This window comes from Bubalus kerabau, chromosome 1 (genome assembly GCF_029407905.1).
Source record: "Bubalus kerabau isolate K-KA32 ecotype Philippines breed swamp buffalo chromosome 1, PCC_UOA_SB_1v2, whole genome shotgun sequence".
NCBI classification, from domain to species: domain Eukaryota; kingdom Metazoa; phylum Chordata; class Mammalia; order Artiodactyla; family Bovidae; genus Bubalus; species Bubalus kerabau.
This window is the reverse complement of record NC_073624.1, coordinates 149,629,361-149,656,504: the sequence shown is the minus strand read 5'-3', so window position 1 is coordinate 149,656,504 and position 27,144 is coordinate 149,629,361. Positions and strand designations below refer to the sequence as shown.

The window sequence follows — 27,144 nt, the reverse complement described above, 5'->3', positions numbered from 1 at the left end:
AAAGTACTGGAGTTTCAGCTTTAGCATCAGTCCTTCCAATGAACACCCAGGACTGATCTCTTTTAGAATGGACTGGTTGGATCTCCTTGCAGTCCAAGGGACTCTCAAGAGTCTTCTCCAACACCACAGTTCAAAAGCATCAATTCTTCGGCGTTCAGCTTTCTTCACAGTCCAACTCTCGCATCCATACATGACCACTGGAAAAACCATAGCTTTGACTAGACGGACCTTTGTTGGCAAAGTAATGTCTCTGCTTTTTAATGTACTGTCTAGGTTGGTCATAACTTTCCTTCCAAGGAGTAAGCGTCTTTTAATTTCAGGGCTGCAATCACCATCTGCAGTGATTTTGGAGCCCCAAAAAATAAAGTCTGACACTGTTTCCACTGTTTCCCCATCTATTTGCCATGAAGTGATGGGACTGGATGCCATGATCTTAGTTTTCTGAATGTTGAGCTTTAAGCCAACTTTTTCACTCTCCTCTTTCACTTTCATCAAGAGGTTTTTTAGTTCCTCTTCACTTTCTGCCATAAGGGTGGTGTCATCTGCTTAAAACAAAGCAATTCCATGCGGCCTTAGACAAGCCAGTCTAAGAGACAGGCTGTGCCTGTCTCTATCCAGGGTGCTGGATAGCAGCCCAAATGCTCTGACTCTCAGAACTCAGCCTTGCAAGGGTCTTATTCAGGGAGTAAGAGGCTCCCAGGGGCACAGACAGATTTAGGCATTGGAGAAATGTTCATTCACCAGCTGTTTTTTGATTGAGCAGCTTGCTCTGCACTAGGCACTGTGCTGGAGATAGAGATGGACAAAGCACGCTCCCTGTTCTTGCGGGGCTCGTGGCATGTCAGTTACCCTGGCTGATACTTAGTGATTGTTTACTTCACATCTGGATCTTCTCTAAGCATTTTCAAGTGTGCTTTTGTTTAACGTGGGCGACAGCCTTATGTTGTTGTTGCTTAGTTGCTAGGTCATGTCTGACTCTTTGCGACCCCATGGACTGCAGCATGCCAGTCTCCTCTGTCCTTCACTATCTCCTGGAGTTTGCTCAAATTCATGTCCGTTGAATCAGCGATGCTATTTAACCATTTCAACCTCTTCTGCACCCTTCTCCTTTTGCCTTCAATTTTTCCCTTTGAGGCAGGTCCTATTATTCTCCCCAGGTGAGGAAACCAAAGCTCAAGGAAGTTAAGTAACTTGGCCAAGGTCATGCTTCCTGGACAAAACCAGGATCCCAGCCCAGACAGTCCTCTCCAGAACCCCAGCTGTTGAGGACAGTGCTTTGCATAAGAAGAGGGACTATAGCTGGAGGGAGATTGAAAGCCACAGGAAAATTATGGCTGAAGCACGTAACTTTGGTTGGAGGAAAATTCCCTTGGGAAGGAGAGACCGGGGGTAAGGTAATGAGGCAGGACTTCCTAAGCCATGAGTTCAGGCAATCAGCCTGGCTCTTGGCGGGTGCGCCCCACACAGTGCAGCAGATGGGCCGCGTCCTGGGATGGAAGTGCTAGATGAATGTTTTCATCAGATTCTGTCATTAAGCCTCACCAGAAGACCAGTGGTACTCAAACTAGCTTTGCATTCAAATCACCTGGGAGATTTCAGAATACCTGTGTCCCGGCCATACCCCATGCCAGTTAAGTCAGAATCTCTGATGGAGGGTTTGGGGCTTGATGATTTTTTTTTAAAGCTCCCCAATGATTCCAATGTGTAGGCAAGGTAGAATCACTGAGCTAAACCGGAACCTTCCAACAACAAACATTCCATCCCTCAAGAAACTATAACCTCCTTCCTTCTCCCTATGTCAGCTGTGTGTGTGTGCGCACGTGTTGCTTAGCTACATCAGGATGAGAAGAGCAATCAGCCCAACCATGAGAGCTGACAGTTGGCTGGGAGGGTGGCAGAGGTGAGCACTGAGGACTTGCCTCTTGGCCTGTGTTCCCACTGACCCTACTGGGCCCCGGGCATGGTGCTGCTGTCGAACAAACCGCCCCTCCTGATTTCCTTGTCGCACACCTAGCGTTTTCATTTATAATTGAACCAAAGGCAACTGAGAGCATGTAGACAGCAAAACCGTGGGCCAGTTCCCAAAGTTCAGGTTTATTCCAAAGAATCATAGTGTAAACAGACAGGATGGGCCTGAGCTCTGGCACCCTGTGCTCAGGAGCCTGTGGTCCTGCCTGGGTGGGCTACTTGACTTGGCTCCCCAGTACTGGACATGCTCACTCAAGTTCAATGACCTCACCGTGGTAGCTTGAAATTGACCATGGAGGGTATATTTATACCATGAAAAAACTGGCAAATTCTTGGAATTCCCTGGTGGTCCAGTGGTTAGGACTCAGGGCTTTCGCTGCTGGGGGCCTGGGTTCAATCCCTGATCAGGGAACTAAGATCCCACTGCGTGTTAGTCTCTCAGTTGTGTCTGACTCTTTGAGACTCCATGGGCTGTATATAGCCTTCCAGGCTCCTCTGTCCATGGAATTCTCCAGGCAAGAACACTGGAGTGGGTTGCCATCCCACTGTGTAGTACAACCAAAAAAAAAGAAAAAGAAAGAAAACCTTGGCAAAGGCCACAAATCAGGGATGTTTCTGTGCAGTAAGTGGAGTGTTAAACCTTAGCCAGCACATCACTTCCTTGTTGGTGCCCTACCACCCCTCCCACGTCCCCTCCACCACCACCTTTAACTCATTTTGTTTTCTAAAAGCTGGTTTCCCTGGTGAGGCCCTCCCTTACTCATTCCCACCTAGTGCTTACCTTAAGAGCGTTTCTTCTTATTTTTCCAATTTATAAAGGAGATCTTATTTCACTGACAATGATCTTAAGTCTGAGCAGAAAGAGTTGTAAAGTTGGTAGCAGTAGGCTTAGGTTCTGACCATGGAGAGGATTTACAAAGGAGCCACAGAGGAGCCATTCACACGTCTGCCCCAACCCAGGAGAAGAGCTTTCAGGAGGCCATTCCTTTTCTATCCCACGTTACCCCTCACTTCTAGACTGTTGGTGTACACACAGCAGATGAGGCGGCTCTTGTCCTCCATCCTCCAGCTGCAAGGAAGGGACCGGCAGACAATGGGAGGCCACAGCAAAACTGCCATTGTTTCCTGAGGCCCTCCCAGAGCTTCTAACTGAAACAGTTGGAGGAGCAGAGGGGTGGGGGTGGGCTGGTGCAGGGACTTCAGTGGGGAGGGGGAGGGACACAGGAGAGCAAAAGGGGAAATCTGCCCTGGAAGACAAATTGCCAGGCTTGGGCCAGGCAATCTGAGTTCCTTACTTGGCTGTCTCCAGGGCAGCCAGAAATAGGACTATGTTATTTCTTTATTTTTAATTTCTTGTTTATTTATTTTGGACAAAGTCTCCAGCATGCGGCATCTTAGTTCCCTGACCAGGGATTGAACCCATGCCCCCTGCACTGGGAGCACAGAGTCTGACCACTAGATCTCCAGGGAAGTCCCAACCGTGTTATTTCTGAAGAGAATCGTTATGACCTGGCTTTGACTGCATATCAGATCTGGGCTGGGGAGTGCCTCTGGCAGGCAGACGCACTAGAAGCCACGGGCCCACCTTGCTGACCAGCCTGCGATGAGGAGGAGGGAATCACAGTGGGGCTTTTCTCCTTCTGTGTTTTTCTTTCCCCGGAACCCTGCCCTTAGGGAAACAGTGTCTCAAGGGTCATTGGTGGATTCCTTAAAACACTGTGCTCCCCATCCTCTTGATGGGGTGCCTAGCATGCTCTCTGCACCTTCTTGGGGAGCACTGTCTGGTCCCTTCTGGGGGCCTCTGTAGCCTTATGAGGCAGAGGACCATTTAAAGATGAGAGGTTGGGGTTCAGAGAGGTTAGGGGCCCACCTGAGGCTGCACAACTCCAAGTGGCAGATCTGAGGTCAGGGCCTGAATCCCTGCCCCATCCTCTCCCCCAATGGCCTCTCTTCACCAGAGGACTTGGAACTGCCGCACACAGCCTGCCCTGCGGGACTCGGCCTGCAGGACTGTTGGGTGCGTGTCTCCCGTGCTGCCTGAGCGCAGGGGCAGCTTCAGCTTTCTCCCTGTGCCGCGCCCGCCCCAGCACCCAGGGCTCAGCCCAGTGCTCTGTGGGGTGGAGGAGGCTCAGGCATGGCCCCCACCCGGTCTTCTGAAGGGACAGCCCTGGCTGTGAGTGTACCCCGGGAGCCTCCTTGTTACAGGCACGATTCTCCATCCCACCAGTTTACCATAGTTTGGCTGCTTGTGTCCTGTGGCATTTCAGATGGGGCTGGAAGCTCGGTATCCTTGATCGTAGCTGTTGCAGGCTCCAGGCACCAGGAGCTGTGGCAGGGCTGAGGAATGGGGACGGCTCTGGCTGCCAGGCCAGCCTGGATTCTCGAGCATGAATGTGCCTGCAGCACCCCCGCCCCACCCAGGGAGACTAAGATAGCCCCTGTGTGCTGACCACCAGGACTGGGACACTGCCCCTGCATCTTTACCCAGCATCCCAGGTCCCACTGAAGGAGGCAGCAGGCTCCCTACTCACTGCTCGGGATTCCTTGGGGATTGAGGCAGAGATGCTGAAAAAAATCCTGAAAATTCAGGCATTCTGGCTGGAAGGGTTATCTTCTGAATCAGAAGTGAGACTGCCAGCCATGTGTAAGCGTTGCTTACAGTGTTGATCCAGCCTGGGCAGCCCACAGGGCCCCATGATTTGTGTCTAAGCTGCCAAGAAAACTGGCAGACTGGGGCCCTAGGCCACCAGGCTGGGGAGCCTCTGATCCCAATTCCGGAAGGGACCAGAGGGGCTCAGCTCCACCCAAAGTGGGAATCAGAAGTCCCACTGGCCTCTGCTGTGACTTCTGGAGCTCACTCAGTAACAATTGCCACTTCCCTGGGCCCAGACTCCTCCTGTCAGCATCCTTTTAGACCAGAGGTGCCACACATATGAAGAATCATGCTGTGGAGGGATCATTTTTATCATCTTGTGTCTAGCTTGTGCCCCTGGCATGAAACAAGTTTGCCAGTCAATAGTGCCAATGATTAGTGAAGAGAATTCAAGCTAACCTTGGAGGAGTAATTTTCTCTAAATACTGTCCATTCTGATGCTGCTATTATTATTTTAAGCTTCCACAGACATAAGCAGGAGTCTGGGAGGGCTGTCTGCGGTGGAAAGAGGGTTGGAGTCATCTCTCATTTTCTGGAATAATAAAAGTTGGAAACAATCTGAATGTCTTTAACAGTGGAAACGTGAGCCAAAGCATGATTGCTCCATTCTTTGGACCACCAAGTGGCCATAATACTGTCACTGACTTGTACCTGAAAAGATGTTCACAATGTGTCATCAAGAAAAACTATGTTATGGCATAGTATCTAGGAGGCCATTTTTGAAACATAGTTGTGAACAAACATACGTACACACACATACACGTGTAAAAAAGTTGGTAAGGCCATATACCTCACATTAAGTAATTGGTTCTACATGGTGAAACATGGATGATTTTATTTCTGCTCATCAATATTTTCTCATTTTCCAAATTGGATTATTGTGCTAAAGAACTAGTAACCTATCACAGCCTTGGCCCACAGAGGCCTGGCCCTGACTAGCAAAAGTGCCCAGAGTGGGTCAGATCAGAGGAAGGGTCCCAACTCTTCAAAGTACTGAAGTTAGAGTTGTTTAATCATATGGTGTTGATGGCGGGTCCACTGTGTGCCCAGCCCAGGTTGGTTTTAACTAGGAACTTGTGATCTAGTTCAGGAGGTAAAACGTTCAGTCATTTATTCGTTCATTCACTCATCCAACAAATAGCTACTGAGCGCCTGTGGGCACTGTGCCAGCCAGGTACTGTACTTACAGCGTGAGCATAGTCCCAGAGTGTGATGTAAGATACGTTCTCCCATAAAGTGGTTCAGGAGTTTGGATGGGGACCAGAGGGAGTGACAGAGGAGGGGGCCTTTGAGCTGGAATGTGAGGATCCACAAGACTCGGTGAATGGGGATGAGGGTATGCCCCATGGGAGGGATGAGCTGGGGCTCTTCTTCCTCTCCAGGTGTGCCAAAGTCCGAAGATCTGGCTTCTGTTAGCAGCATGATGCCAATGTACCATGTAGCCCTGGGGAGCTTATGTAACCTCTCTAAGCCTCAGTTTTACCACCCACAAAATGCAGATCATTTCATATCCTCCCCTCCACCCTCCAGCCACGTCCCTCTCTTCTTAGGATGCCTGAAGACTGAATGTTCTCCTTTGCGCTTTATCCAGAAACTCTCCATTTGCCTCTTGGGCTTATTGTTTGATAGCCTGGCTAGGCCAGTTGTTGATTCTGCCAGCTTTAATGCAGTCTGTTGGCCCCATTGGTTCTTCCTCTAAGCTGCTCAAATGACCTCCATGGTTAAATCAGGGGAAAGAAATACACTTAATCCCACGCCATCACTCTCCTCCAGGCAGAGCCATTTGGAGAACGCCAAAGACTCTGAAGAGGCCAACTCCGTGGGTGGTACTTGGAAATGACAGGCTGAGAACTCAGGGAGCGCTGAAAACTCAGGGAGCGCTGCTCTCTCTAGGCCTGGAGTCACACAGATTTGCTCTAAGGCTGGGCTGCAGCAGGTCCTCATGCCATGCCCAGCAAACCTCGGCAGGGGCATCACAGGGAGACCCTCCTCCCCATCTCAGGCACACTGGCCACTTTACAATCCTCAGGCCTCCCTAGCTGCAGGATGGAGGAGTCATATAGTTCAGAGAGAGAAAAGTCCTTAGCAACCCCTAGTTCTTGCTTGAAAGCAGGCCAGGGTGAACAGACATCACTTAGGGGATGGTAGACAATGGGGAACCTGATTAGGTATTGAGAGTGAAACTTTCTGGCTCAACCAACTTAGCAGAATTCTTGCTAACATTAAACATGAGTGATGAACACTGAAATTCAAAAGTCAGGCCTAGTTGAAAAATCCAAGGGAGCTAGAGTAGAGTCAGAGAATCATTGTCAGCATAGAGAATCTATCGTTCAGTTTCCTTATCTGCCAAATGGGTCACTATGAAGGACCATCTAGTGCAGGGCCTCAAATATCAGTTCCCAGAATCAGCCTCTTTTCTGGGGCCCATTTTATTAATAACAATGTGTTAACCTCCCTGGGCCTTGATTATCTCCTGTGTCACCTGGAATATAATGGTAAATACTCTGTGAAATGACCTGAGTTTTTAAAAAAATAATTAATTAATTTTAATTGGAGGATAATTTCTTTACAGTATTGTGGTGATTATTGCTATACATCAACGTGAATCATCCACGAGTGCACGTGTCTCCCCATCCTGAATGTCCCCCCCACCTCCCTCCCCACCCCATCCTTCTGTATTGTCCCAGAGCACCAGCTTTGAGTACCCTGCTTCATGCCTCGAACTTGCACTGATGACCTGACTTTTAAAAGAAAATTGTTTATTATTGACTGCTCCAGGTCTTTCGTTGCTGCGTGCGGCTTTCGCTAGTTGTGAGTGGGGGCTACTCTTCCTTGCAGTGTATGAGCCTCGCATTGCAACGGCTTCTCTTGTTGCAGAGCACAGGCTGTAGGGTGGGGGCGCTCAGTAGTTGCGACTCGGGGGCTCTAGAGCATAAGCTCAGTAGTTTTGGCGCATGGGGCTTAGTTGCTCCAAGGCATATGGAATCTTCCTGGACCAGAGATGGAACCTGTGTCACCTACCTTGGCAGGCAGATTCTTATCCGCTGTGCCACCAGGGTGGTCCATGAACTGACTTCTTAAAAGCCCAAGGCAAGAGGATTTTCTTATCTGGGCCATCCGGGGCAGAGGGGATGATGTCTGTCCCGCGTACCCAGCTGCTAGATGTGCTGTCGGCCATGGCTGGTACAAAGCTGGTGTGCTCACACAGAGAAGGGGAAGCTTCCAAGTCATTAGTCCTTCTCTTCCCAGCCACTGTTGGTAGGGCACTTGGGAGCTCACTGTACATGAAGAGAGACCAGGAATTCCACAGGCAGCCCCTTCCTTTGGCTCCCACTCCTGCAGCACCCACCCACCCAGTAAGGAGCATAGAGGAAGAGGCTGCTAGCAGCTGGGTGATGTGACATTAACATGCGGATGTGCTGCAGAGAAAGCAGAAGCTGAGTGGGCATCGATAGCAGTTGATCTTGCTTTTCCTCCACTCCCAGGAACAGCGTCTGCTCACAGCCTAGTGATCTGGAGATGCCTCATCTCTGCGTCTTTCCCCCGCTGAGCCTGCGTGTTTGCCTTGGGCTCTGGGTCCCTCCCCATCAGCTCCTTCATGGCTCCTGTCCTCTCATCTATCACGTAGGTTCCTGTCTGTCAAACGGAGCCCCCCTAGCAGCGCTCCCGCCAGTCTTGCTTGGGACCCAGCTCCCGGCCGTGACCCACCCTAGTAACTCCCTGCCCGCTGCCCAGAACATGTTTTTGTGCCCACCATGTCTACGTGCCACCTATGGTGTTTGGCCCTGGGGATTCAAGGACAAAGAAAAGACTCTACTCTTAGGAGGTTAAGAATTTCTCCTGCCTCCAGCACTAGACCCTTGGTCTAATTGATAGAGCCAGTCCCCAGGGAGCTCAGAGCCAGTCACCCCAGAGTACTAAAGGGAGAGCAAACTCTTGTGACCTGTGATTAGATGTTTGATGTTACCATCACAAAAAGATTGTGACTTGCTGAAGGCTCAGATGATGGGGAACATTTTTTTTTTTAGCAATAAAGTATTTTAAAATTAAGGTACGTGTATATATTTTTAGACATAATGCTATTGCATATTTAATAGACTACAGGGTAGGGTAACAACTTTTATATGCACTGGGAAACCAAAATATTCAGATGACTCCCTTTGTTGAGATATTCACTTTGTTGCGGTGGGCTGGAACCAAACCCGCAGTGTCTCTGAGCAATGATTGCACAGATATTCTCTTTCATCCTTAAACAACTATGTCAGGTATATACTGTTATTATCCTGATATGAAGTTCATTTTATTATTTTTTAATTAAAGTATAGTTTTAGGTATATAGTGAAGTGATTCAGCTATACATATATTAATATATACTTTTTTCAGGTTTCTTACCCACATAGATTATTACAAGATAATGAAGATAGCTTCCTATGCTATACAGTAAATCCTTGTTATTTTTTTATATATAGTGGCGTGGATCTGTTAATCCCATATTCCTAATTTATCGCTCCTCTACTCTGCCTTGGGATTCCCAGGTGGCTTGGTGGTAAAGAATCCAGTGCCAATGCAGGAGACACAGGAGACTAGGGTTCAATCCCTGGGTCAGGAAGATTCCCCTGGAGAAGGAAATGGCAACCCACTCTAGTATTCTTGACTGGAAAATCCCATGGGCAGAGGAGCCTGGCAGGCTACAGTTCATGGGGTTGCAGAGTCGAACACCACTGAGTGCACACACATGCACCCCGCCTCTCCCCTTGGATAACCATGAATGCGCTTTATATGTCTGTGAGCCTGCTTTTGTTTTGTAAATAACTTAATTTGTATTATATTTTAGATCCCACACAGAAATGATATATGGTATTTGTCTGTTTCTATCTGACTTACTTCACTCAGTATATTATTCTTTAGGTCTATCTGTGTTGCTACAAATGACATTATTTCATTGTTTTTTCATGGCTGCATAGTATTCCATCATGTCACACACGACATCTTCTTCATCCACTCTTCTGTTGATGCACACTTAGGTTGCGTCCATGTCCTGGCTATTGTAAACAGTACTACTATGAACATTATGTTGCGTATATCTTTTCAAATTAGAGTTTCTGTCTTTTCTATATATAGGACATGAAATTTAGTAATCTGCTTTAGGCACACAGCTGTTATGTGGCTGACCTGGGACTGGAACCAGAGACTGAGTGATTCTAAAGTTTAGGTGTGAGGAACTGTAAATGTTACCAAGTTTTAGTATAGCTTTAAAGAAAATGTGATAAAATTAACCATTTTAAAAATGTCCAGTTAAGGGGCATTTGATACATTGACACTGCTCTGCAACTGTCAACTGTGTCTAGTTCCAAAATACTTTATCACCCCAAAGGAGGCCCTGCACCCATTAAGTAGTCCCTCTCCAATCCTTCCTTCCCCAGTCCCTGGCAACCACTAATCTACTCTCCATCCCTATGGTTTTGCCTATTCTGGACATTTCATAAGAATAGAATCATGCACTCTGTGATCTCTTACGTCTGGCTTCTTTCATTCGGCATAACGTTTTTCAGGTTCATCTATGTTGTAGCCTGTGTCAAGCTAATATTCCATGGTTTGTCTGTACTGCTTTTTGTTTATCCATTCATCATTTGTGGACACCAGCTATTGTGAATAGTGCTGCTGTGAACACATGTACACAGTATTTTGAGTACCTATTTGCAATTCGGTGAATTCCACTCAGGAGTGGCATGGCTGGGATAAGTGGTAATCCTGTGTTTAATAGGATGCTTTCCTGCCTGTGGTTGTATCTCCCTGGTGGGTCCCAATGGCCCCTCACACAGGGCTGGGTACCTAGTGCTCAGCCCACATCCAGTGAGTGAATCCATCATCCTTCTTCTCTGTCCGCGTGTCCCCAACCCCCTAACCTGTCCCTTTCTCCCTGACAGACGTGCCCGTGGAGAAGCTGGCTGCCATGCCTGCCTTGCACCTCATCAACCTGCGCTTCAACCCTCTGAACGCCGAGGTGCGCGTCATCGCCCCACCACTTATCAAGTTCGACATGCTCATGTCTCCAGAGGGCGCCCGGGCCCCCCCACCCTAGGCCTGCCTCCTCATGCCCACCCAGCAAGGGACAGAGGCCACCTGGCCTGGCACCCTAGGGGAGGGAGTCCCATGGGCCTGTGTGAGGCCAAGCTTGGGGGGCTGGGGGCGGGCGGGCTGAGTAGAGCGTGGTGGGAGGGTGCGGCGGTCCGGGATAGATAGCGTAGAGCAGTAGTGGGCCCTGAAGTACCTGGATGGAGGAGGCAAGGAGGGGCTTGGAGCCCAGACTCCCCCCACTCACAGCTTCTGTGCAAACCTGAGCAGGTCCTCTGAGCCTTACAATTTGAGAAAGGGGGCAATGGCAGGGGCTTTTGCCTCCTTTTGGCTCCGAGAAGGCTTTTGGCAGAACACATACCTCCAAGTTACCTTCAAGTCATCAGTACCTTCTGGGCCCATGGATGAGCATTGCTGCGCACTTTCCGGGCCCTTGTGGGTTTGAGGCCTTGTTTCTAGTGCTGAGAGCCAGCAGCTGCCCTGAGAGTGACAGAAGACAACCTCCATCTATTTATTGTTTCCTGAGGACCGACCTGGATGAGGCCCTCCACTGTGCTCTGTCCTCAGCCCTCTGGGCCCCTGGATTGGCGCAAACCAGAACTAGGAGTCACGGGAAAGCTGCGGAGAGAGTGTGGCCCAGCGCTGTGGCACGGCTGAGAATGTTTGTGTAGGGGCCCAAGGACCGGTGGGAGCATATCAAGTAGGCTCTATGCTTCCCCATGACTAAGAAATCAGTGGCGTTGGAAGTCCAGACTGCTCCATCCCTCACCCGTGGTGCCCAGGTTTGCCTGGCATCAGTCCTGCTGCGGGAACGGCGACCCAGAGAGAAACATGGCCATTTGCACCTGTGCCACCCTCAACAGTCGCCCTCAGACAGTTGGCTGACTGCCTTGTCATTGGTCCACGTGGGGGCAGAAGGCACCACGGACCACTGGATTTGTGACCAGCCAGTTCCCAGGCTGCCGCCATCCAGAGCCCTGATGACCTAGTCATCTCTAGGCCCTCGATCTGGAGTCTAGGGTGTGGCCAGGTAATTGTGTGACCAGCCATCTCTGTGTGCCCGGGACTGGGGTTTCCTGGGACGTGGGACTTTCAGTGCTAACACTGGGACAGCATCTGGCAAATGGGCAACTGGTCCCTCCATGGGGCCTGGGGCTCTGGCTTCCTGACCACACCTGTGGTTTGGACAACTACTGACCCCGTGATCCCTAGATATATCTACCTCCCACCTTCTCATCTGTGGAGCTAGCAGACTCAGAGCCCAGAGCCCACCTGGCCTGATCTACAGGAGACAGTGGAGGCCTCAGGACTTGCAGCAAGCTGGACTACCCGGATCCTACATCTGTGGACTACTGGCCCTCTTCCCATCCTGAGGTTATGCTGTTCAGAGCTCAGACCACTGCTCAGAGCACTAACCCGTTCTCAGAATGCTCCCAGGCTCATTCCCCCTCCCTGGCTCCACGACCTGCCCCTGCCCAGGCCTTTGGTCTTGGCAAGAGGCTGACTGGTTGGGCCACTGTTGGCCCATTGCTTGAGTGATCAGTGTTCGCTCTGCTCATCTTCCAAGGCCTTGTTGGTGAAGCTTTGGGGGAAAGTGTTTTCAGGTTGAGGAGGCTGAAATGGGATCTTCTAGGGCTTCGGAGTTCAGCCCTGGACGGTAGGGACAAGTGGGCAAGCCTGTGGTCCAGCCCAGGCTGGTTGGGATACCCTAGACTGTGTCCTGGAGTGGGGTTTTCCTTGTCAAAGAAGGGGTGCACTTTTCTGGCATGCAGGAAGACACTGTATGGCCAGAGCCTTGCAGCTCTAGTGTGGTCTGTGGGGAAGGCTGCAGAGTTGGCATCCATGGGAGCGTGATAGAAATGCAGAATCCCAGGCCCCATTCTACACTTCTGGAACCAGAAACTGCATTTCAGAAGATCGCCAGCTGATTCCCACAAACGGGGGCCTGGGGCGATCCTGGGGACATTCTCAGAGTCAAGGGTGAAGGTTCTCAGCTCTCCCTGTGCACCATCGGTGGAGTCTGAGTCTGCTTATGCCCCCCTAAACCAGCCCCCAGAGCCCCTGGGCCCCTTTGATTTTTCCAGAGGCTGCGTGGTGCTCCCAGTGAAGGGACTGACCCAAAGCCGCCAGGAGAGGAGAGCCAGCTTTGCTTGGCCTTCCTGGCTAACCTCTGCTGCTTCCCCAGGTCATCGCCTAAGGCCCTTAGACAGGGTGGCTTCTGGAAGCTGTTTTCTACTCTGCTTGGAGAGTTTGCCCATGCCTGCTGGGAAAGCTTGGGCAGTCAGAGAAGGCCCCACATCAAAGCCCACTGTGTGAGTGAGCCCTTTGCTTCAGGCTGCAATAAAGAATGCGTTGGTTTCATCTGCCTGTTGGTGTTTGATTCATTCTCATGCACAGATCTCACGTGGCCCAGGTGGTGACCCCATTCACCGGCAAAGAGGAGGGGCTGCCCCTCTGATTGAAATTATGGGGTAAAGCAGCTTGCGGCTTGGAATATTCACAGTGGGCAGAGGCACAGGCAGGCAGAGTTGATGCCTGCCCTGACACTGTGCGGCTGCAGAGGTCTAAACATCAGTCTGGGGGGACCTGGTACCTGCAGAAGGATGAAGGGGCCCACTGTCCCCGCCTTGCCATTTCTCCCTGACTGATGCCAGAAATTATACCCTTAGTGGTTCATTTCTCAGGGTCTAAAGTTCTCGAGGAGAGGTCTCAGGACCAGCCAGGGAGCTGATTAGAGATCTCACCCCAACTCCACAGCTACAGAATCAGATCCTCCAGAGGTAGAGCCCAGCACTGCACTTTAATGATTTTTAACTCCACGTATTCTGATGCAGGTGAGAAACTGCTCCTGGGTTCAAGGTTTAAGTCAGTTTTCGTTTTCTGAATCTGGGAGATCAGCCTGAGTTTGCCTTGAGTTTTAGGCCGGCCTTGCCATCACTTTTGTTTAACAAACACATGTAGAGCTTAGTGCACACCAGGCAGTGTCTAAGCATGTTATGGATATTAACTCATTTAATCTACCTAACAACAGTAGTGAGTTCTGTGCATTGGACAAATTCCTTTCCTGTCTCTGGACCCTGTTTGCTGTCTGTAAAGGGAAGGGGCTGTAAGGAGATCCCCAAGGGGCTTTCTAGAACTCACTCTGTCTGTGGTTCTGGGGGCTTCACTATAGCTGTGTCTTTGGACCAGCCTGGACTCAGGCTGCCACTCACCCCACCCCAAAGGTCGAACAGAAGACTCCTCCGACTCTGTTTTTTCTTGCTGAATGCTGGCTCACCAAAAATATCATAGGCTGAGAGCTGTTGGTCAGACAGAGCCGAGGCAACTCTTTTCCAGGTCGGGGAGATCCTTACCACGCCTTCCCAGTGTGCCAGCATAGGGAGGGCACAGTCACAAGATTTCCGAGTCTGGTTTCAGGTGGGGCTTTCCGTGCAGGGAAGGATGCCTTGACTAGGATAGCATAAAGATCGTGATAGAGTTTAGGATCGGTGGACACAACAAGGAGACTTTTTGAGGCGAGGGGTTCAAAGAGTCTTAAGATGTAAGCTCTTAAAGACTTAAATGTAAGATCAGAAACTATAAAACTCTTAGAGGAAAACATAGGCAGAACACTCGATGACAAAGCAGTATCTTCTATGACCCACCTCCTAGAGTAATGGAAATAAAAACAAAAATAAACAAGTGGGACCTAATTAAACTCAAAAGCTTTTGCACAGTAAAGGAAACTACAAACAAGGTGAAAAGACAACCCTCAGAATGGGAGAGACTGACAAAGAATTAATTTCCAAAATATACAAGCAGCTCATACAACTCAACACCAGAAAAACAACCCAATCAAAAAGTGGGAAAGAGACCTAAACACATTTCTCCAAAGAAGACATACAGATGGCTAACAAACACATGAAAAGATGCTCAACGTCACTCATTAGAGAAATGCAAATCAAAACTACAATGAGATATCACCCTGCACCAGTCAGAATGGCTATCATCAAAAAGTCTACAAACAATAAATGCTGGAGAGGGTGTGGAGAAAAGGAAACCCTCTTGCATTGCTGGTGGGAATGTAAATTGATGCAAATCAATGTAAAGTGATACAGCCACTATGGAAGACAGTATGGAGATTCCTTAAAAAACTAGGAATAAAATCACCATATGACCCAGCAATCCCACTCCTAGACATATACTCTTGAGAAAACCATAATTGAAAAAGACACATGTACCCCAACGTTCATTGCAGTGCTATTTACAATAGCTAGGACAGGAAAGCAACCTAGATGTCCATCAACAGATGAATGGATAAAGAAGCTGTGGTACATATACTTAATGGAATATTACTCAGCCATAAAAGGGAGCACATTTGAGTCAGTTCTGATGAGGTGGACAAACGTAGAGCCTATTACACAGAGTAGAGTAAATCAGAAATGTAACTATCATATGTTCTCGCATATATATGGAATCTGGAAAGTTGGTACTGGTGAATTAATTTTCAGGGCAGCAATGGAGAAACAGAAAACAGACCTAAGGACACAGGGAGGGGAGGAGGAAGAGGGTGAGATGTATGGAGAGAGAAACATGGAAATTTACAATACCATATGCAAAACAGATAGCCAGCAGGAATTTTCTGTATGACTCAGGGAATTCAAACAGGGGCTCTGTGATAATCTAGAAGGGTGGGGTAGGGAGGGAGATGGGAGGTTTGGGAAGGAGAGGAAATGGGTGTACCTATGGCTGATTCTTGTTGATGTATGACAGAAAATCACAAATTCTGTAAAGCAATTATCCTCCAATTAAAAAAAGTGAAAAAGAAATATTTATTAAAAGGAAAAAAAGATGTAAATTTTTTTCTTTCTTTTTTTTTTTTTTTGGCTGTGCTGAGTGACATGTGGGATCTTAGTTTTCTGACCAAGGATTGAACCTGTGCCCCCTGCATTGGGAATAGTTTCTTAACACTGGATGGCCAGTGAAGTCTCTGTAAGCTCTCTTTTGATGCTGTTTACTAAAGAGTTCAGAGAAGGAAATGGCACCCCACTCCAGTACACCTGCCTGGAGAATCCCAGGGACGGGGGAGCCTGGTGGGATGCCATCTATGGGGTCTCACAGAGTCAGACACGACTGAAGCGACTTAGCAGCAGCAGCAGCAACTAAAGAGTTAGGCAGTTTGATGTTCCTTTAAATGATGGTTTCAGGAATTTCCTAGAATGAACAATACAGTGATTTACAACTTTTACTCTCTGGGCGAGAATTTCCTGGATTAGTACAGTTGTGTTGAATATGATAAGATACAAGGACTTATTAATGTTGACAGGAAGATGTGTGGGGCTAGAGGGCTGCTTTGCCTGAGAATACAGCTGACATATAACATTATATTAGTTTCAGGTGTATAACAGTGATTCCCTATGTGCATAAACTGTGAAATGACCATCACAGTAAGTCTAGTTAACATCCATCACCACACATAGGGGGTTTTGGTTTTCATTCTGCCCCAGGTTCAGTGTTGGACCCTAGGCCTGACTTTGGAGTTACACTTTACTGACTGTAAAGGGTACCCTTTACTTACCCTTTCCCCTTTACTTTACTGAAACGTTCCTGTCCCTTCTCAGAAAGCTGGCCCTGGGACGGGGAGCAGTTCCTGGAAAGGTGAGCATTGGCAGGGGCCCAGAAGTTCTGGCCAGAGTGCTGGGAGAGATGCCAAGGCCAAGAAGGGCAGGCCTGGGAGTCTGCATCACTGGGCCACTGGGCAGGACATGAGCTGGTCTGGGTCCAAGAGCAGTCAGATCACTCTGTGGACATGAGCCTCAGGGATGGGTGGGCTGAACCTGTCCCTCAGAAAAGGGGCACAAGTCTAGCTGCTCTAGGTCTGAGCAGGAGCACTCATTGGGCCCCTACTGTTTATCAGCTCTGGGCAGTGCTTCTATGTCTTCTTGCTTACTATCAGCAACACATCCTTGGTCCTCACTCTGCAGACAAGGACAGCCTTAGGCCCTAGGGGTTAATGTGTGCCTTGGAAGAAGTGGAGCTGGGGTTTGAGCTGGGAGGCTGGCTGGGATGGGAGATGCCATTGCTTTTTCCAACTCACATGTTCTTTCTCCCATCACATTCCTATGAAGACCCCCTGCTTTTCTCATCCATAAAATGGTGCTAAGACTGCCTCCCGTCATGCCTCAGGTGGTAGAGGTAAGTATCCCTTGGCGGTCAGCCGTATGCCCACTTCATACACCTAAGAGCTTCCTCATCCTTCTGCTTACACCGGCCCTTGTGTGGGCTCAACTCGAGTGCCCTGACAAGAACCTGTCTCTCAGGGAAGCACAGAGCTGTCCGTCACGCACCCCTGGAGGACATCTGGATGCTGATGGGAGATTTCATCCACAGGAAATGAGAAGACTGACAGTTCACTGGTCCCCCATCTTCACAGCTCAGGAATCTAGGAGGTTCTGCGTTGGGCCGCCAAGGACAACTAATAACTCGTGTAACTCAGAGCCTTGGCCAGGAGTCAGCTGAGGCTCATGCTCCTCTGTGTACACCCTCTCTCCTCTAGATGGAAAACACTTACATTAGGGTGTCTTCAGGGGTGGGCCCTGCAGAACTGCCACAGGACACAACTCTGATGGGTGCCAGTCATGATGCATTCTAGCTCACTGGCACCAGTTACCTAGAAAATGGGTTCCCAGGTGGTTCGGTGGTAAAGAATCCACCTACCAAAGCAGGATATGCAGGTGCGATCCCTGGGTCGGGAAGATCACTTGGAGAAGGGCAACCCACTCCAGTGTTCTTGCTAGGAAAATCCCTGGACAGAGAAGCCTGGTGGGCTACCGTCCATAGGGTTGCAAAGAGTCAGACACAACTGAAGCGACTGAGCGCACATGCCCTCACAAGCCATGGTGTCGTGGCTGGGCTTTTCCTAATGGAGTGCTGGGTGCCAGTGTGCACTAGCCTACCACTGTGACCACTGCTTTCGGCTTAGCATCACCCTCTCCCTGTGATCCTATTCCAACCCTTGATAGGATTTCGAGAAGGATTCCTATACCCAAAGTTGAGAAGTTGGAGGGGGCTCTTGCTCTTGGTGTGGTCTTCAGATGAGCTGCATCAACAGCCCCTGGGGGGATGTTAGACCCAGAGGATGGGTCCCTCCCCAGACCTTCTGAATCAGAATCTGCGTGTTTTCTTTTTCAAGAAAATTCTGAAGTTTTAATTAGCATTTAATCAGCATTCATTAGTCCTTCTATTCACTGATATTGAAACTTGCAAGTAAAAATGACAAGATTCATTTCATTATCTTATCTGATGTCCACTTTAAAGGACAATGATACAGTTCTCATGTGATAAATTTCATACTGCTCAAGCTGCTAAAAATGAGTAAAAAATTAAGTATCTGGAAACAGGATTATCAAGAATAGTTTAAACCAATCCTCTTTCATCTCCTGGATTGGAAACTACTTTGACCCTTAACAAAATCAGCATTTTTCTGTTATCGTAACCTTGAACAGACAACAGGGCTGTGCACGAATAGGGTAGATACAAGTTAGAGAATACGGGGAGGGAGAAAAAGCGTAATTTACAAAGCACTGTCTGGTGTGAATTTTTTAGTGAATTCTCTGAGGAAAACTGGGCACACAGAGATGAGTAAGAAAGCCCTAGGTCCTGGGAGAAATGGAAGAGGAAACAGTTTGAGAAAACTGAGAAGGGAAGTTCAAGGACTAGGCGAGGTTGTTGAGTAGTTGGGTGTTTACCCAACAGTAACCGGCACATCTCCTACCTCCAGCGCTCAGGCTCTTTCTGAGGAGGCAACACTCTCGACAGTTTCCTATTCACACCCCTAGACTCATTGATACATATTCACATCATATCTCACTTGTTAATGGCTTTACCCAAACGGCAGTATATTATACACACTGACTGCTCTGCACTTCACTTTTTTCATTTAACAAAATAAATTGAAGACTTGTTCCATTTTGATACGTAATAAAGTCACTTGCTTCTTTTTAATGGGTGAAAAATATTCCATTGTATCAATGTGCCATCACTTATCCAGTCCTCAGCCAACCCTGACAGAGATACAGAGTTTAGTCTAAAAAGTCAAATATAAGTGAGAAAACGTATTCTTATATATTCCCTTTTACATACAAAATAAGGATCATTTTGGATCTTATATCTGCTAAATCAAACTGGATATTCATAGGTCCGGGACTTATTTCATGATCTACTTCAGTGATGAGAAGATGCCTAGAATCACTATCCATATTTGCCATTTTTCTCAGACTCTAAGAACAGTTCTATGAAGACCTACAAGACCTTCTAGAACTAACACCCAAAAAAGATATCCTTTTCATTATAGGGAAGGTGAAGGTGAAGTTGCTCAGTCATGTACGACTCTCTGCAACCCCGTGGACTGTAGCCTACCAGGCTTCTCCGTCCATGGGATTCTGCAGGCAAGAATACTGGAGTGGTTTACCATTTCCTTCTCCAGGGGATCTTCCCAACCCAGGGATGGAACCCAGGTATCCCGCCTTGGAGGCAGACACTTTAACCTCTGAGCCACCAGGGAAGCCCTTCATTATAGGGAACCGGAATGCAAAAGTAGGAAGTCAAGAAGCACCTGGAGTAATTTGGCCTTGGGGTACAGAATGAAGCAGGGCAAAGGCTAATAAGAGTTCTGCCAAGAGAATGCACTGGTCATAGCAAACACCCTCTTCCAAACACAAGAGAAGACTCTACACATGGACATCACCAGATGATTGACACTGAAGTCAGATTGATTATATTCTTTGCACCCAAAGATGGAGAAGCTCTACACAGCAAAAACAAGACTGGGAGCTGACTGTGGCTCAGATCATGAACTCCTTATTGCCAAATTCAGACTGAAATTGAAGAAAGTGGAGAAAGCCACTAGACCATTCAGGTATGGCCTAAATCAAATCCCTTATGACTATACAGTGAAAGTGAGAAATAGATTTAAGGGACTAGATCTGATAGACAGAGTGCCTGATGAACTATGGATAGAGGTTCGTGACAGTGTACAGGAGATAGGAATCAAGACCATCCCCAAGAAAAAGAAATGCAAAAAAGCAAAATGGCTGTCTGAGGAGGCCTTACAAATGGCTGTGAAAAGACAGGAAGCGAAAAGCAAAGGAGAAAAGGAAAGATATAAGCATCTGAATGCAGAGTTCCAAAGAATAGCAAGGAGAGATGAGAAAGCCTTCCTCAGCGATCAATGCAAAGAAATAGACGAAAACAATAGAATGGGAAAGACTAGAGATCTCTTCAAGAAAATTAGAGATACCAAGGGAACATTTCATGCAAAGATGGGCTCAATAAAGGACAGAAATGGTAGGGACCTAACAGAAGCAGGAGATATTAAGAAGAGGTGGCAAGAATACACAGAAGAACTGTACAAAAAAGAGCTTCACGACCCAGATAATCATGATGGTGTGATCACTCACCTAGAGCCAGACATCCTGGAATGTGAAGTCAAGTGGGCCTTAGGAAGCATCACTATTAACAAACCTAGTGGAGGTGATGGAATTCCAGTTGAGCTATTTCAAATTGTGAAAGAGGATGCTGTGAAAGTGCTGCACTCAATATGCCAGCAAATTTGGAAAACTCAGCAGTGGCCACAGGACTGGAAGAGGTCAGTTTTCATTCCAATCCCAAAGAAAGGCAATGCCAAAGAATGTTCAAACTACCACACATTTGCACTCATCTCACATGCTAGTAAAGTGATGCTTAAAATTCTCCAAGCCAGGCTTCAGCAATATGTGAACCGTGAACTTCCTGATGTTCAAGCTGGTTTTAGAAAAGGCAGAGGAACCAGAGATCAAATTGCCAACATCCGCTGGATTATCAAAAAAGCAAAAGAGTTCCAGAAAAATATCTATTTCTGCTTTAGTGACTATGCCAAAGCCTTCAACTGTGTGGATCACAATAAACTGCAGAAAATTCTGAAAGAGATGGGAATACCAGACCTCCTGACCTGCCTCTTGAGAAACCTGTATGTGGGTCAGGAAGCAACAGTTAGAACTGGACATGGAACAACAGACTGGTTCCAAATAGGAAAAGGAGTATGTCTAGCCTGTATATTGTCACCTTGCTTATTTAACTTATATGCAGGGTACATCATGAGAAATGCTGGGCTGGAGGAAACACAAGCTGGAATCAAGATTGCTGGGAGAAATCTCAATAACCTCAGATATGCAGATGACACCACCCTTATGGCAGAAAGCAAAGAAAAACTAAAGAGCCTCTTGATGAAAGTGAAAGAAGAGAGTGAAAAAGATGGCTTAAAGCTCAACATTCAGAAAAATAAGGTCATGGCATCTGGTCCCATCACTTCATGGCAAATAGATGAGGAAACAGTGGAAACAGTGGCTGACTATTTTTCTGGGCTCCAAAATCACTGCAAATGGTGATTGCAGCCACAAAATTAAAAGATGCTTACTCCTTGGAAGGAAAGTTATGACCAACCTAGACAGCACATTAAAAAGCAGAGACATTACTTTGTCAACAAAGGTCTGTCTAGTCAAGGCTATGGTTTTTCCAGTGGTCATGTATGGATGTGAGAGTTGGACTATAAAGAAAGCTGAGCACCGAAGAATTGATGCTTTTGAACTGTGGTGTTGGAGAAGACTCTTGAGAGTCCCTTGGACTGCAAGGAGATCCAACCAGTCCATCCTAAAGGAGATCAGTCCTGAATGTTCATTGGAAGGACTGATGCTGAAGCTGAAACTCCAATACTTTGGCCACCTGATGCAAAGAGTTGACTCTTTTGAAAAGACCCTGATGCTGGGAAAGATTGAGGGCAGGAGGAGAAGGGGACGACAGAGGATGAGATGGTTGGATGGCATCACCGACTCAATGGACATGGGTTTGGGTGGACTCCGGGTGTTGGTGATGGACAGGGAGGCCTGGCGTGCTGCAGTTCTCGGGGTCACAAAGAGGCGGACACGACTGAGTGACTGAACTGAATTAAGCACTAAAGAAGGGTGTCCTAAGCAGGCCAAGCCCAGAAACTCAGAGAGCTCAGTGGGAAGGAGGACACCCTTCCCCAGTCTGCTCACCTTGCTGCAGCCCAGAATCTGTGTTTTAACCACCACCACCCCGTCTCCCCCAACATGATTCACAAGGGCTTCCTTTGCGGCTCAGCTGGTAAAGAATCCACCTGAAATGCCTGCCTTGTGGGAGACCTGGATTCGATCCCTGGGTTGAGAAGATCCCCTGGAGAAGGGAAAGGCTACCCACTCCAGTATTCTGGCCTGGAGAATTCCATGGAGTCGCAAAGCGTCGGACACGACTGAGCGACTTTCACATGATCCATGGGCATATTCAAGTTTGAGAAGCTTGACTTTTGATGACTCTGTGATCCCCTCTCATATTCTCAAAGTGCCTGTGATAGGCAGTGCCAAAGTGTGATTTTCAGAAGCTAAAAGCATGACTTTTATAAATACAGGGTGATCATGTGTCAGAGATTTTATTCAGCTCATTAATGAGGGAACCAAGACAGTAAAGCTGATTCCCAGGGCATTTGCATAATCCTGGAAGAAAAAATAATGTTGAAATATGATCACCTTTACATGCAACACTGGTCAGTGTCCTACAAGGCAATAAACAGCCAACGGTGGGGTTGACATTCTTTTCTACTGGACACAAATCCACAAATTACCATGTAACCTCTGAGCATCCATGTCCTTAAGCAATGGTAACGGACAGAGCCACAGGGGAACATTTCGTGGGCAAGCCCTTCAAACAGAGCTTCACGCATACATGCAGTTACCATCTTGGCCTCATCTCTAGGTTTTGGGTACTCTTTTCTAATGACCGATTCTCCTGCAAGGATGTTAATATTCCTAGGACCAAGCTGAACCAAGCTGAACCACCTGCTCTGTGTTTCTGGTAAAGGATGGGAACCATCCACAGACGGCAGGGAGAGGAAAGAGCCAGAGGTTCACAGAGGAGGTGAAAAGAAGCTAAACTAAAATCCATATCAGCAGCTCACCACCCATATGTGACTGTGCAGAGTGCTTCCCTGCAGGGTGGGAGGGAGCTACTCTTTTTATTTCAATTTTCCAGGTGAAACACTGAGAACTGGAGACGACAGAGAACCTGGTCAAGGTCAGACATTAATCGGTGGGGCAACCAAACCAAGTCCATATTTCCAGGGATTGGTGACCAGGGCCTGGGAAATGGTTTACAAAAGGCTCTGTCTTGTCTGAAGGAGGCCCTGCTGCCCCCAGAGAGCTGTCCACCTCTCCCAAAAGACCTCAACACTTTGCCAGTACTTCTCTGGTCCTGTGATGCTGACCTGACCCCACCTTGACCTAGAAGCCTTCAACCCACCCCCAATCATCAGGGCATAGGACCCCAGCCAGAGAGCTGCAGTTTCTTGGTGTGACCCCAGCCCCTCCTCCTGAGGGGACTCTTGAACCTGGGTTCTCAGAGAAGGTAGACCCCAGAGTGGGAAGTTCTTCTGGTCCATAGCTCTCCCACTTTACAGAGGGGAACATTGAGCTCCAGAGAGAGTGTTCCAGAGGGCAGGTGGAGCCCTTACCCAACGATATGCAGCTCAGAACCCAGAAGAATGCTCAGGCTTCTGGCTCCGGCCTTGGGTTCTTTCTGGGGTCCTTGCTGGGTCCTTAGCTCTTCTGCTTGGCACTTCTGGCCTCTCCTTCCGTCCTCTCCTTCCGTCCTGGCTGTGCTGTGGGAAGTGAGTCAGCTTGTCATTAAACACAAACATAAACACAAATAACTCTTCCTTGGGGAGAGCTCATTGATTAGCATTTTAAACCAGTTTGAAGGAAGTGTTGGCTGGCGAAGGAGAAAGAGGGGCACCTCCTGACTCCCAGGAAGGGAGCCCACTCTGGCCCAAACCTCGGTCTCTCGGAAGCTCCCCGGCCTCACTCTTCGCAGGGTTATTCCTGCCCCCGCCACCCAACAGATGCTGAAAATGCTGGCAGTGTCACTGCTTCCTGAGAGCCATGTTGCCGCCAGGCTGAGACCCCGCTTCCCCTCCCCTGTGGATGCTGATCCTTTATGAAATAGTGGCAACACCAATGGCCTCCCTCACCCCAAAGGCCTGGATGCATTTCCAGCCAGGGAGAGAGATCGAGTCTCCCACTGGAGGTGCTGACTTTCCTGCCACTGGAGAGGCATCCTACAGCGCACCCTGTGGCTTCATGTCAGCCCTCCGCGTGGGCACCTCCCAATTCCCTTGGGCATCTCAGAGCACACCTCTATATGCTTAGAGGAGAGGGGGTGCCCGGGAGAGGCCTGTTCGTGCACCCACAAGGAAGGATGCTAGGGTATAGCAGCAAACAACCAAGGATCTCTGCTCCTGGTTGGGACAGAGAAGGAGTGATTATAGGCTAGTTAGGGAGACAGGTGTGGGAAGGGAACTAGTACTTCAGTACCAAGACAGTGCGGAGAAGGCAATGGCACCCCACTCCAGTACTTTTGCCTAGAAAATCCCATGGACAGAGGAGCCTGGTGGGCTGCAGTCCATGGGGTCGCTAGAGTCGGACACGACTGAACAACTTCACTTTCACTTTTCACTTTCATGCATTGGAGAAGGAAATGGCAACCCACTCCAGTGTTCTTGCCTGGAGAATCCCAGGGATGGGGAAGCCTGGTGGGCTGCTGTCTATGGGGTCGCGCAGAGTCGGACACGACTGAAGCGATTTAGCAGCAGCAGCAGCAGCATCAAGACAGTGATTCTCAAACTTTGCTGTACAGTAGAATCACCTGGGGATCTTTAAAAACTATTATCCGGTGATGTAATTGGTATAGGGTGTGGCCTCAGCATGGAGTGGGTGGGGCTTAAAGTCTTCAAGGTGAGACTAACAGGGAAAGGTTGGTCTAATAGCTGCTCTAGAAATGTGGGAGCAGAGAGGATGGGACAAGGGACTGGCTGATGGGCAGGTGAGGAGAGATAGGTATATCAGGAGGTAGCCAGGCAGTGGGAACAGAACAAAGGCATGGAGCACTTAAACAGGAAGAGCAGGGATGCTCACTGAGGGACGTTTGGGTGATCAAGGGAGAAACAGTAGGACTCGAGGCTGCAGGTTGTGAGGGGCTTGTATGGCATATGGAGGAGGTTTTGTTTTGTCTTTTGGCCTCGCAGTATGCAGGATCTTAATTCTCTGACTAGGGACTGAACCCATGCCCCCTGCAGTGGAAGCAGAGTGTCCTAACCACTGGACCACTAGGGAAGTCCCTGGAGGAATTTAGGTTTCCTCTGGGAGGTACCTGGACATCCACAGAAGGGGCACAACTAGATTCATGATTTGGGAATAGTATGGGGGTGAGCCACAGACAAGGGGATCATTCATTCACTCGCTCACTCACTCATTCATTTCTCCCCCTAGCTGATGGTGAGCTCCATGAGACCAGGACCTTTGTGGAAGGGGAAAAGCCAAGAAGGGGCTTGCAGTGCGTCTCTGTCTTGCCCTTCTAATACCCTTTTTGGGTATTAGAATCACCCAGAAAGTTTTGAAAAAGTACTGATTCCTAGGCCCTGCCTGCCAGAAACTTGATTCAATTGGTCTGCACTAGGAGATCCAACCAGTCCATTCTGAAGGAGATCAGCCCTGAGTGTTGTTTGGAAGGAATGACACTAAAGCTGAAACTCCAGTACTTTGGGCACCTCATGCGAAGAGTTGACTCATTGGAAAAGACTCTGATGCTGGGAGGGATTGGGGGCAGGAGGAGAAGGGGACAACAGAGGATGAGATGGCTGGATGGCATCACTGACTCGATGGACGTGAGTTTGAGTGAACTCCGAGAGATGGTGAAGGACAGGAAGGCCTGGCTTGCTGCAATTCATGGGGTTGCAAAGAGTCGGACACGACTGAGCGACTGAACTGAACTGATGGTCCCAGCACTGGTGACTTTTTTTTAAATTTTATTTTATTTTTAAACTTTACATAATTGTATTAGTTTTGCCAAATATCAAAATGAATCTTTTAAATTCCTGTGTAGGATTCTAATGTGCAGCCAAGGTTGAGAACCACTGGCCTGTAGAGATTCAAGAACTTGCAAAAGGGCCTCGAGCTGAATTCAGTCCACAGATGTATTTTGTTTGGCCTGCACAATGTTTAAAAGTAATTTTGAGTTAGTTGCCCAACCATTTAAAATTAAGAGCTGAAATTCATGAAAAATATCTGGGTTTCCGGCTTCTGAAAAAATCAGAAAAGCTGGCAACCCTGAGCCTACATTCTGATGGCAGCGATCTCCAGGAGCTGGGTGGAAGAAGCCAGGCAGGAGTGCCTTGTGGCCGTGCCTGGCCACATTCATTTATGCATTGGCCTCCTCTGTCCAGCCCTCGTAGGGCCCTGAGTCTGTCACCAGGTTAGTGTTCAGGCCGTGCAGGGTGGGGGTGGGGGGTCTTTCCCTGGGAGGACAGCACAGCAGGAGGAACAGCCAGCAGGGGACGGGAGGGATGATGAGCCGATTTGTAAAGAGGCAGAACTTTTCCATCTTGTGTTCACTGGGAGCTAGGAATGCGAGGACTGGGAGACCAGATTAGCAATCACTAAATGATTTGCTTCCAATCCATCTCCCTCTTCACACTGATGCCCAGAGAGGTTGAACCACTTGCTCGAGGTTACACAGCAAGTAGAACTTGTTCTAGAACCAGAGGCTCCTGATGCCCAGACACAGCATCACACATGGCACACTGTCAGCCTGAACCTCAGCCAGGCTGCCCCTAAGCCTCAGCTCCCCTACATTCACTACAGCCCATTAAACCCTCCCGCCCGTGGCTGATGGTTACTGCTTTGCTCAGGCTTTTGCCTCTTTGACTTCCCTCAGTGTCCCCCGGAAAGCTTGATTTCAGATCTCTTTCTGTCTCCTCCCCCTTCCCTTCAGACCCTTTTCCAAGCAGGTGTCCACACAGGTTCCAGTCAGCATAGGAAGCTCTTCTCCCTTCAAGGGCCTTCTCAATCTTATGACCCCATGCCACCTCCTGGCATCCAGCTTTTCAGATGAAAATCAGTTTCCAGGAAGGTGGAACTGATGGTTAGAACACTCCCCGGGACACAACACAGGGGTCCAGCTACAGCTATTGGGGGTGGGGTGGGATGGGGAGCAGCGCCTCTGAAATGAAGGGCTTGACTAAAATGGGTAGAGTGGGAAGCCCTGAAAGACAAAGGGCTCCCCAAATGAGCAGGGGTTGCTTCTAAGCCTTGGATGACCACACTCATAATTTCTCAGATGCTCTCAAATGGCCAAGAACCTTGAAGGTAGGCTAGGGTGAAGGGCAACAGAGCCAATGCCCTACAAGTCCCCAGGAGTGCTCTTTCCTCTACTGTCCAGCTGTGTCATATTGGGTAAGGCATTAACCTCCGTGGTTTCACGTGTTAAATAAGAGCAATGATGCTTTGCTTGGCTGGATGGTCAGGTGACCCTAGGAGGCGGCATGATCTGAAACAGAGCAGTGGTGGGCAGGTTTCCTGGGAGGTTCT

General features: G+C 48.5%; 1 protein-coding gene across 1 annotated transcript in view; it reads left to right on the top strand.

Annotated features, from left to right (window-relative positions):
- LRRC20 (leucine rich repeat containing 20) overlaps positions 1–13,057 on the top strand; it is a 71,800-nt gene extending 58,743 nt beyond the window's left edge. Inside the window, exon 5 of the mRNA XM_055535045.1 lies at positions 10,549–13,057. Coding sequence (XP_055391020.1) covers positions 10,549–10,703 — 155 coding nt within the window. The 3' untranslated portion in view covers positions 10,704–13,057. The remainder of the gene's footprint in view (positions 1–10,548) is intronic.
- The last annotated feature ends 14,087 nt before the right edge of the window (positions 13,058–27,144 follow it).